Source organism: Pelodiscus sinensis, chromosome 2 (genome assembly GCF_052426305.1).
Source record: "Pelodiscus sinensis isolate ZL-2025 chromosome 2, ASM5242630v1, whole genome shotgun sequence".
In the NCBI taxonomy this organism is placed as follows: domain Eukaryota; kingdom Metazoa; phylum Chordata; order Testudines; family Trionychidae; genus Pelodiscus; species Pelodiscus sinensis.
The window spans coordinates 64,768,614-64,780,726 of record NC_143053.1 but is presented as its reverse complement, the minus strand read 5'-3'; the positions used below and the strand labels follow the sequence as shown (position 1 = coordinate 64,780,726).

General features: G+C 44.0%; 1 protein-coding gene across 2 annotated transcripts in view; it reads right to left on the bottom strand.

Annotated features, from left to right (window-relative positions):
- Positions 1-5,676: 5,676 nt before the first annotated feature.
- NSMAF (neutral sphingomyelinase activation associated factor) overlaps positions 5,677-12,113 on the bottom strand; it is a 65,067-nt gene continuing 58,630 nt past the window's right edge. Inside the window, exons 29-31 of one of the 2 annotated variants that reach the window (XM_075920652.2) lie at positions 11,915-12,017; positions 11,010-11,119; positions 5,677-6,148 (exon numbers count right to left, since the gene is read on the bottom strand). In XM_075920652.2, coding sequence (XP_075776767.1) covers positions 6,054-6,148; positions 11,010-11,119; positions 11,915-12,017 — 308 coding nt within the window. In that variant the 3' untranslated portion in view covers positions 5,677-6,053. The remainder of the gene's footprint in view (positions 6,149-11,009; positions 11,120-11,914; positions 12,018-12,113) is intronic. The other variant, XM_075920653.2, reaches the window with a different exon arrangement.

Here is a 12,113-nt window from a genome sequence, read left to right as displayed (position 1 = left end):
CAGTCTTGGTTTAAGACAACCTTAGAACTTTTTAGACTTAAAGGGGCACAGTTAATTGAAACATACACTGCCTACTGTTGCGAATAAAAGCTAATTGGTATACAGTAGTTGACTACTTATAGAACAAACACTGTAAAGAGCATCCTGTTCTTGTCACTTGTGTGTGTAGTGTCACTGTTTCCCCTTTATGGAGTTAGTTTGCCCTGTTTCTTTGAGGCAAATCATAGGGCCAAACATTAAATATTTGCCCAATAGGGCAAAACATTAAAAATAAGCTATTCAGTAGACAGTATAATTAGTGAAAGTGAGTTTTAAAGTACTTACATAAGAATGGCCATATTAATATCAAAGATCTTCTAGCCCAGTTTCCTGTCTGCTGACAGTGGCCAATACCAGATGCCCCAGAGGAAGGGATCACCATAGGTAATCTTCACGGGATCCCCCTCCTGTCTTCCACTTCCAGAGACACAGAGGCTAGGGACACCATTCCTATCCATCGTGGCTCATAGCCAGTGATGGACTTAACCTCCCTAAATCTAGCTAGCTCTTTTTTGAATCCTGGTAAAAGTTCTAGTCTTCCCTGCATCCTCTGGGAAGAAGTTCCACAGGTTGACACTGTGCTGAGTGAAGAGAAACTTCCTTTTGTTTGTGTTAAACCTGCTGCTTATTAATTTCATTTGGTGACCCCTAGTTCTTATATTGTGTGAATAAGTAACTTTTCCTTATTCACTTTTTCCACACCAGTCATGATTTTATAGACCTCTATCATATTCCCCCCTAGTCTCCTCTTTTCTAAGCTGCTTGAATTTCACATAGTTGCACCTCCTTAATGGAATGTAGAGAATTGCAAACATATCCATCTCATAATGTTTAAAAAAATGGTATTAATTGAACATGTCCCTAAAATCAAAGTTCAGACACTTGTTTCTGATGCAGGTATTTCTCAACACCCTGTAGCTGATGTTGAAATGGAGGTTTAATGCATGATGAAATAACTGTTCCATACTTGCATGAGAGATAGGTAACACTTCCCATATTTACTAATGAAATGGGGGCTGGCTGATGCCCTAGACCAGAAACAGGCAGCAATTTTTGTAGGGTGTGGGGGCTCTTAATTAATGTTGGTACATGATCACAAGCTGTTCCTTCCCCTTCCCCTCCCCCCCACATCCTCTCGGGAAAGGGCTGGCCCTGAGGCAGAAGGGGTGGGGCTGGAGACTAGCTTCCTCCCAAAGTTGTGTGGGGCCAGAGGCTTTGAATTGAACATACAGCAAGCTAAGTCTATACTACAAGCTGCTTCTGCAAGATGAAATGCAAATGGAGTCTCATTTGTATTTCCTCTTCGGATCCCTTTTGTGCAAAAAGGAGCTGCGGAGATGGCTCGTTTTTTGGCAAAAACTGCTGTTTCTGCAATAGCGGTTCTTCCTCATTGTTTGAGGAAAAACGACTGTGCAAAAAGGAGCCATCTACACAGCTCTTTTTTGCACAAAAGGGAGCCGGAGAGGAAATGCAAATGAATGCAAAGTATGCAAATGAGCTTCCAGTTGCATTTCCTCTTGTGTAAGAGGCTGCTTGTATAGACATAGCCTAAGGGGCTCCCAACTCCTGACCCTGCTGCTATCCTATTACTTGGGAGCTGCCTTTGTTAGTGTGGCTATTTAAAGCAGGGAACTCATTTTTTTGGTACTGTTTTTTGCAGCCCAAAACGCATATTAAAAATGAATACATGTTCAGTGTTTTACCCAGCTGCATCTTCTGGGTTATGGCTTGGGGGACCTGGTGCTGCATGGGTACTCCAGGAGCAGATTGGGTGTAGGATATCTGGCTAGGAGGGAGGGTGGAAGGAGAGGGATAAGGTTGCCAGCTGTCCTGTTTTGTACCAGACAGTCCAGTATTTGAGAGTTCTGTCTGGGAGACAAATTAAGAAAATACCAGCTATATAAAATGTCTGGTATTTTCTAATTAGGTAAGTTTTATGATTAGGTGTGTCAATCCATAGCTGCGAACTGCCTGGCTGGTAGATGTGCCCACGCTGGGTGAGTGTGTGTCTACCAGCCATGCAGTTTGCAACTATTCGAGGGAGAGTATGGGGGGGGGGGGGCAAAATGGAATCCCCAGGGCCAGACTCACTCGTGTGCCTGGGTCTGCATGTGCCTGGGCGAGTCCCGTTTCCCACCAGCCCATTTGGTCACCTCCCCTGCTTCTCCTCCTGATGTCCCCCGTCCAGCCCTGCTTCTAGCAGCCGGTCCCCCCCACCTCTTTGATTTCCCACAGCCAGCCCTGCTCCCCTTGATGACCCCCTCCTTACCCCCGACCAGCCCCGCTCCACCCAACCCTCTCCCAGCCAGCCGATTCTCCCTTGGCCGGTCCCCCCACCCCCGAACCCTGCCCTCCCCTCCCCATCCAGCCCTGCTTCTGCTGGCTGGTCTCCCCTCCCCATGAGTCCCTCCCAGCTGGCTGGTATTCCTTCGCTTCTCCGAAACTTCCCTGTCCAGCCCTGCTTCCGGCAGCTGATTCTCCCGTTCTCCTCCTGCCAGCTTCCCCCATGCAGCCCTGCTTCTGCTAGCTGCTTGGTCCCCGATCTCTGCTGGACAGCCCCACTGCCCCCAACTCTACTTCCCAGTGGCCAATTTCCCCCACAGACACCCCTCCTCCCAGCCTGCCCCACTCCCCTCCTGGCAGCCATGCTGAGGCCCAGTATTTTTTTCCTGGGGCCGAGTACTGGGCCACAGCCCATAGTTTGGGAAACACTGATTTAAAAGGTTCACAGCTTCAGCCCCTTCTAGGATAGTGCTGCAACTGTGATCCAGTTTTCTGGTTTGTGCACCTATACCAGGGCACCAGCTGTGTTAGCACATTGCTTCCTGACTCTCATCTCACTTTTTTTTTTTTTTTAGACTGAGGGGTAGCTGTGTTAGTCTGTGTTTGCAAAAGCAACAAGGAGTCCTGAGACACTCCAGAGACTGATTTATTAAGGCATAAGCTTTTGTGGGCAAAACCTACTTCCTTAGATGAATTGGAGTGGAAGTTACAGAAGCAAGAGTATATATGGAAATTGGGGGATTTTTAAGGAGTGATCTGCGCCTAAACCAATTCCTGAACAGAGAAGCTTCTATTTGTGAGAGGTTAGATCATTCATGTGATTGTTTCAAATTCTGAATTCTTCCTAGCATGGAGAAGAAACTGTCAAGAACTGGGGATATGACTTTAACTACAGTACTCCGTGAAGGCTCTTATTGAAGTCAGGACACTACATCTTTCCCAGCATAGACACCACCACCACCTCTGCCTGCACTGTGCCTGCCTTCAGTACCATTACCTTCAGTGACACTGATGGGACTGAGAGTCAATACCAGAGCCACAACTGCATTCAATCCTTTAGATTCTTCCTCAGGATCTCTATTGACTGGTTAGCCAACTACAAAAGCAGTTTCTGATGTTCATACCTCCACATCAGCTGCTTAGAAGTGGGCCACATCCTCTCTGAATTGACCACCTTATCTGTGGCTTTCCTCTTGATTGGTACTCCCTTCTTTTCATGCTCCCATGTATTTATATCTACCTCTGCAATTTCCACTATATGCATCTGATAAAGTGGGTCTTTGCCTATGCTCTAATAAATCTGTTAGTCTATAAGGTGCCACAGGACATGTCATAGTTTGACTGGACTAGCATTCAATGAATAATTAGGCAGAATATCTATGTTTCTGGCTCAGCAGACTTTTGAATGACAAATTATCCAGTTTGCCTGGCTCTTTATTACTAACTTGGCACCACAAGTACAGTAAGTGAAAAACCAACTTCTCAATTTGCTGGCACTTCTACAATCTAAACTTTGGATAAAAAATGAATTAAAAATAAAAGTGTTAGTTTCAGTTTTGAATTTTTAACAATTGCACTTAAAAAGCCATTGTCATTTTGCATGGAAAAATCAAGTGTGTTCATAAGTGTCATGACCTTAAGTGTTAGTAAACCCATTAGGCCCCAGACTGCTGGCTATGTCCCTCACCTAAGCCAGGTAAATTCAGCCAATAGAAATGCAGGTAGGAATTTCAAACTGGGACAAAGGAATTTTGGGATTTTTCCCTCCTTTGGCCTGGGCAGTTTCTCTCTAGCTACTGAGGGAGACAGACAGAACATCTCCCTCCAAGAAAAGACTCTTTTCTATATGTAAGTAGGGTAAAGTTTAGATAAACCCATTAGGTTTTATTGTTTTATGGTTTGGAAAATGGGATCTGATGTCTGTGCATTTCAAAATGGGTTTTCCTCTCCTTTGTAACTAAGCTCCTGGCCCATGGAGGGGCCCCCCGCCATGAGTATATTACTTTGTGACTTTTCCATCTAGTCATTATACTTGCAACAGGAATATTGTGTTGATAATAAAAGTTCTTTCTCTTTTCTTTTTATTAACCTGACATTGTGTCTTGGTTTTTATTTTAGGGGTGAGATTTCCCAAGTGATCTCCCCACTGATTTTCCTATCCTTACTTGGGTGGTGGTAGTGGATTTTATCCCCCAAAATCCAGGTTAAGATTTTGGGGGGGAAGTTTTATACCAAACTCTGGAGAGAAGATTTTGGGGTACTTTTACGGGCCCCCATTTCTGCATTCATCGTGCCAGAGTACGGAAGGAGCCACGAGAATAAGTGTCAACACTTCGATTCCTTCTTTTAAGCTTCCCTCCTCAGTTTTCCCCTCTCCCTACCGAACAACTTAGCATAACTTGTAGTAAAACAATCTGGACTTTGCTAGAAATATTTTCCCCAAGACCTTTTCCCCAGCTTTACCCATATAGACCCTTACTGGCCTCTGCCTATGGAGCGGATTGTGGTGTTCGTAACCCAGGGTTCAGCTCTAATTTGACCCTCCTTGGAAGGATACAAAGATATATAGAGTAAGATGACAATTTAGCTGCAATCACAGTGCTCCCAGGATTAAAGCACAGCATCTGAAGCATTTTTCAGGCACATTTCTGTTCACAGAGTATCCCTATACATATTGTATGCAATCAGCAAACACGATTATTTAGACTCCACATTCATGCACAACTGGAAGAACCCTGCTAGCCTATTCATCTAAGGAATTCCCCATTCATTGTCCACAAGGCACTTAAGACCAAACTTACTTTTCTGAAAAAGTCAGTACTGCAATCGCATTTGTCCACCTTCCCCTCTACATTAGGAGTCTGGTTTGGGAGGGTAGTTTTTTCTTATACAGAGTAGAAGGATATCACCTTCATATTTTAACACGTGCCTCCCTCTATCGCAAAAGATATGGTGGCTCTGTAGCTCAACAACTAGGAAGCACTAATTCCACCAGAGTGAATACACAAAGGCAAGTGGAAGAACGTATTACTGGTAAGCAACAACTCTCACAGCCCTCAATTCTGCTCCCTTTGTAGACAAACATTTGTTCTGCTCTGTGATACCTACTGCAGCTGTGAAGCACACACAGAAAATATGATAGTTGCCTCAGACATTTTCTGTTCATGTATAAGGATTCCTCCTTTAGCTCTTGTCCAGGAGGAATGCAGGTGAAAAAGAGAGGGAGAGAGAGAGAGGAGAGACTCTTCAGACTGACAAGGCTAAGTGAAGATCATGGTGTTCCCTTCTAGTAATTTGTTTGTGATTGAGAAGCTTTCAACTAAAAAAAAAATGCACCCCTTGATGTGAATATGGTCTTTGAGGAAACAAGAGAGGCTTGCTTTATTAAAATAAACACTACCTTATTTGATGCAGTTCAAACAGATCAGACAGCAACTGCAAGATAAAATATCTTTAATTACAGAAAAATAAGTCATCTCAAATTAAGACAAGCATTTTTCAAGTTGAGACAACATGACAGCCATAATGAAATTCAAACAAAAACTATTACAGCATGGAAATTACAGTACAAGAGCTTTGAATGAAGTCACCGTAAGCTAGAAAGTTTTAGCTAAACAAAGCTTTCTATTTGGTTGAACTTCAGAAGCCATCATTGCACATGGATAAAATCCTTTACCAAGTTTGGTTTAAAATACACTGAGTTCATCTAAATATGTGGAGAGAAAAGGCACTTAATATTGTAGTTTCCAGAACATAATTTGTTTATCTTCCCCTCCTGTGATAATACTGCTGCATTGCTCATTCATCCACATACATGTTACAGCACCTGAGAAAAACAGATAATTGAATTGTGTGTTAAGGACAAATATCTTGAGAACATCTGATAAGCATCCAGAAGAGGAGCATTTTAAAAACAACTTTGCAGGAAGCATTGGACGGACAGTTTTGATCAAATTAATGGCATTTAACAGTACAGCTTTAAATTTCTATGGCTTGAGCATGCTTAGTGATCTCATTATAAGGCTTTCATTTTATCTCCCACACACTGCATATCCTTAGCAGTCTTTTGAACTGGATGAATCAACTTAGCTCCTGACAATGGTTTCTAGCGGAGTGCCCCAAGGTTCGGTTCTAGGACCGGTTTTGTTCAATATCTTTATTAATGACCTGGATGAGGGGATAGATTGTACCCTCAGCAAGTTTGCAGATGACACTAAGCTACGGGGAGAGGTAGATACGCTTGAGGGCAGAGATAGCGTCCAGAGTGACTTAGACAAATTGGAGGATTGGGCCACAAGAAATTTGATGAGGTTCATCAACAAGGACAAGTGCAGAGTCCTGCACTTGGGACAGAAGAATCCCAAGTATTGTTACAGGCTGGGGACCAACCAGCTAAGTAGCAGTTCTGCAGAAAAGGACCTGGGGGTTACAGTGGATGAGAAGCTGGACATGAGTCAACAGTGTGCCCCTGTAGCCAAGAAGGCTAAAGGATGTGATTATTCTCCTTTATTCAACTCTGGTGAGGCCACATCTGGAATATTGTGTCCAGTTCTGGACCCCCCACTACAAAAAGGATGTGGACACATTGGAGAGGGTCCAGCGGAGGGCAACCAAAATGATTAGGAGAATATAACCTATGAGGAGAGGCTGAGGGAGTTGCATCTGTTTAGTCTGCAGAAGCAAAGAGTGAGGGGATTTGATAGCAGCCTTCAACTTCCTGAAGGGAGGTTCCAAAGAGGATGGAGAAAGGCTGTTCTCAGTAGTGACAGATGGCAGAACAAGGAGCAATGGTCTCAAGTTGTGGTAGGAGAGGTCCAGGTTGGATATTAGGAAAAACTATTTGACTAGGAGAGTGGTGAAGCACTGGAATGGGTTACTTAAGGAAGTAGTGGAGTCTCCATCCCTAGAGGTGTTTAAGTCTCGACTTGACAAAGCCCTGGCTGGGTTTTTAGTTGGGATTGATCCTGCCGAGAGCATGGGGCTGGACTTGATGACCTTCTGAGGTCTCTTCCAGCTCTATGGTTCTATGATTCTATAATTCCACTCTATTCAACTGATAGAAGGCTACAGAGTATTCCATTAGCCCAAGGGTGGGCAAATACTGGTCCACAGGCCAGATCCAGTTCTCCAGAGTTGGCCCCTGGTGAGGTGCCACTATATTTACCTGCACCTCTGTAGATAGGTGCAATTGCAGGTCCCATCAGGCATGGATCACCATTCCTAGCCAATGGGAGCTGCAAGAAGAGGTGTCCCACCTACGCCTGCTTTAGCCCAACTTTTAGCATTCTTAGCTCCTGCCACTTGACCCATGTCTTATATTTTAAATAGGAGCCGGCATTCTACACAACCTTACAATAAACTCCAGTGGGAGCAGAGGGCTAGAACCCTTGCATATTCTAAGATTCTATCCCTCAATGCATAGCTGAATTCCAGAACTAAGCTATTGTTAAAATGCTGTTTCCAGCCCTCATACTAGTAAGGGGAATTTTAAAAGCAAATTGTCTTCAAGCCTTTACACACTTTGAAACAGAACTGTGTCAAACTAATGCACTGAAACCATAGTGTGGATGCTGTAAAATTGAATTTTAAAAAAGGAAACTTTAACTCTTCCAAAATTTCACATTTGCTGTAGAAATGTGGGTAATTTTCTATAGCTGGAACATACTAGAGCTTGCATGTTATTAGAGCAGGGGAGGGCAAAGGGGCCCACCCACCAAGTGGGTGGATCCAGCCCCTAGAGACCCTGCCACTCTCCTGCCCCCAGACGAATCAGAGTCTGGGGGCAGGAGGAACACACAAAGTTTCTTGCTCCCTGCTCCCGCCCTGCAAGCAGTGTGTGCCCCCTTGCTGGGTGGGGGCAGGGAGCAAGAGACTCTGTGTGCTCCTCCCGCTCCCAGACCTTGATTGGCCTGAGGGTGGGGGAGTGCACGAAGTCTCCTCCTGCCTGACAAGAGGTGCGCAGTGCTTAGGCTATGCCTACACTACGGGGTTTTTCCAGGATACCAGAGGTATCACAGAAAAACTCCACTGCATCCAGGGAACGTGTCTGCTCTTCTGCTTTTTTTTTTTTTTTTTTTTGCGGAAGAGCAGGTGCACTCTTTTGGAAGCCCTGTCTTCATCTTCCCATGAGGAAGAAGGGCTCTTCTGAAAGAGGAATCTTTTCCGAAATTTGGCCCAGTGTAGATGGGCCAAATTTCAGAAAAGCCTCTTCCGAAAAACTATCGGAAAAAGGTACGCAAATTGTGGAGCGCAATTTGCATACCTTTTTCAGATAGATCAGTGTAGTGAAGACATAGCACTTTCACTTTAGGGCTGCTTGCTGGATGGGGGCAGGAAGCGTGGGAGGTCTCCTTCCGCCCTGCAAGGGGAGCGCAGCACTTTCAGTCCAAGTATCTTGCTTCCTTTGCAGGGTAGAGGCAGGGAGCGAGACATTTCTCATGCTCCTCCTGCCCTAGGCCCTGATTAGCCTGAAGTTGATGTCAGCTCACAAAGTTTCCTCCTGCCCTGCAAGGAGGTGGGTGTGCAGAGGGAGGCACCAGCTGTTCAAAACAGCTGGCAGTTGTCTCTAGGTGGGGGTGGTCTTGCTTCCCCACCCCTAGGTCAATCAGGGTCTGTGGGAGGAGGAGCACGGAAGTGTCCGGGGCGGCCCAGGGCCACTTCAAAAATTAGTGAATTGGCCCTGTCTAAAATTATTGCCCACACCTGTATTAGAATACCCTGTTTTCACCAGTATTACTGAAACAGCCAAATCACTAGAATTCAAGATTTCTTCTGTTAATCTTTTTTTCCTTCCTCCCTCATGTCACCCAAGAGGCAGACCATCTTCCTTTATAATACTGTTAGCCTAGGAATAATGGATCAAGGTTTCTTTGAATGTTCCACCGAAGCCAATGGGGCTGTGTCCAGACTCAGGGGGTTTTTCGGGAAAAGTAGCCTTTTTTCGAAAAAACTTCACCTGCGTCTAGACTGCAGCCGCGTTCTTTCGAAATTAAATCGAAAGAATGCGGCTTTTCTTTCGACGGTGGTAAACCTAATTCCACGAGGAAGAACGCCTTCTTTCGAAAGTGCTCTTTCGAAAGAAGGCGTTCTTGAAAGCAAACAGGCTTTTTAGAAAGAGAGCATCCAGACTCACTGGGTGCTTTCTTTCGAAAAAGCGGCTTGCTTTTTCAAAATTCCGCGTGCAGTCTAGACGCTCTCTTTCGAAAGAGGCTTGCAGTCTAGACATAGCCTAGGAGACTTTCTATGGCAGTGTTTCTTAAATGGTCTTCTCTGGCATACCAGTGTGCAGCGAGGCAGTTGGAGGTGGGCCTCAGAGAACAACAGAGTTCAAAATGGCCACCCTTTTAGAGGCAAACAACTTTTTTTTTTTTTTAAACTCAAAAAAATCCTTGGTGTTCCTCATAAAAAAAAATTATTGTTTCGTGTTCCTCAGTCTTAAAAAGTTTAAGAAACACTGTTCTATGGTCTCAAATTGAACATCTGATCCAATTTTCATTTGATTCTCAATTCCAGTTTGCTGTAACACTAAATGACCAATGTCAGAATACAGTGCTTGTTTGGAAAAAGGAACTCTACATAGCACAGACTCAGATCCACAAACGCATTTAGGGTACTGTAATGCTTAACTTCACTAGAACAATGGGGTCCACAAAGCCTATACACAACATGGGGAAAGAGAGAATGGGATCCATAAAAGCCAGCACACTAGGTGAGGAGCCACGTAAGCCAGCCAAAGAAAGATGCCAGTAAGAGAAGTCCCATCCTTCTCATGGAGTTAGGCATCTAAAACCAGCCCACAGGGAGGCACCTATCTCTGCTCATGACCCACAGCCAGGATCCTCCCCCACACCCACGTGGCTTTCAACAATGAGTTAGGTACCCACCTCATTCCACACAAAAGAGAATGACTGTTATCCCACTGGATAGAGCACTCACCTTGGATGCAGCAGATCACAGAAAAGGGGGTTGAACAGGGAGCTCCCCTCTTCAGTTGAGTGCTGAAGCCAGTGGACTATACAGTCACTCTCAGACCTGGTCTACACTTAAGATTTAGATTCACATAGCTGCATTATTCAAGGGTGTGAAAAATTCCTTCCATCGTTGTAGGAGGTATCTACTCTACAGAGCTACAACAGTATAGCTTCAACTCCATAGCACCCATAATATACACATGACCTCACTTCCTCTGGCCCAATTAATATTTAATTATTCAAGCATTTAAATTAAAATGGAATAGATTCAATAGGAGAGATTCACCAGGGTCTCCTACCATAGTGGAGAAAAACCTGAGCCATTATTCTAAAGGTCAAAAGAGAGAGTCCTATTCCCCACCACATTCTAATTGCTGTGTGTGAATTTAGGCTGCTCTGAGCTGGTCTACCAGATCAGGCTCTGCAGCCAAGATAGCTGCTATTCCATCTAACTTCCCCTGTTTGTGGGTGGTGCTGAGGCTAGGAAAGGATAAATGTTCAGATGCCTAGAAGGAGGCAGCAGTCTGCATGTACACAAGCAGAAGCAGAGGTGCCAAGGGAACATTTACAGCAGAAGTTTAGGAGTTGAATGAGTTTATGCACCACAGAAGTAGGTGGCACCACAGTTGGGGATCACAAATCTGATACTCAAAACCTTAAAACACCCAAGACCCTTTGCGGATCTAACCCTAGGCCAACACAGCAGTCCACACACACCTGTATGTCCTTTGATTCTTTCATTAACTTTTCCTGCAAGAAGGTCCCAAACCAATAATTCACCAGACTGGCTTCCTGATAAGACAGTATGTCCATCCCATTTGAAACACCTGCAAAATATTCAGTAATCATTTATCCTATTTGCATCAAGAGGTGGCATTATTTGAGACATTTCTACCTGTTAGTTTAGTCCATCACCTAGGCATAAAGGAAAGTGTTCTACTTAGTACTGAGGCCATTGCTGCTCTCTGAATTAAGCAATGAGTGGAAGGGTACAGGGAAAACTTTACAAATGACTAAAATAGGCTGTTGAAACTGCAGATCATATTTGCTCTATATTCTGAAGCAGTACATCAGTCTGAGTAAAGAGAGGTGGGAAAAAGAGCCCTTCAAGTTAAAAATTGATGCTTTCTTCAGTATAAGATAACAAGGCGGACACTTCCGTAGTTTCTGGTACTAACTTAAGTTTTGAATCCAAGATGTTTTCCAGTCGCTGAACTCCACACAAAATTGCATCTATTAAAAGTAGCAAATTTCAGTGTCAACTCTTATTAATTTCAGTGCAAACTGCAGGTGCTTAGTGTGTCTGAAAGGCAAGTCATTTATTTAAGTCCCAAGCTTTAGTTCTGAGAAACTTTGACTGCAGCAGACCCTACGCACAGACTCCCAGCCTTTGAACTTTGACCTGTTGATACATGCATCTCTTGTTAAGACAACTACATTTCTCTTCAATAAGATATACCTCAGAAGTGTTTAATATTTGTTGTCATTTCCTTTGGGAACTACAAACACAGATGTCCACTTCCTGTTCCCATTATAATTTAGAGACACAATTCTATCAATCATCCATACAGCCACTGTAGCTAGAAGGGGTCGGGTTTGACATAACACTCTCTCAGCATTACCTTTGTGGTTGCTCTGAGGCCATAGAAGAGATGAGCATTCCAGTTTGCACATCTATTACTTTAAAATAGCCATCTTCTCCTGTGCTGAGCAGATGTCTGCTGTCTATACAAAAGTTAAATGCATTAAACACATACTGTAATGCATATCTAATATTTCCCATGGTCAAAGGAAGGAATTATGACTAATATTACACATTAG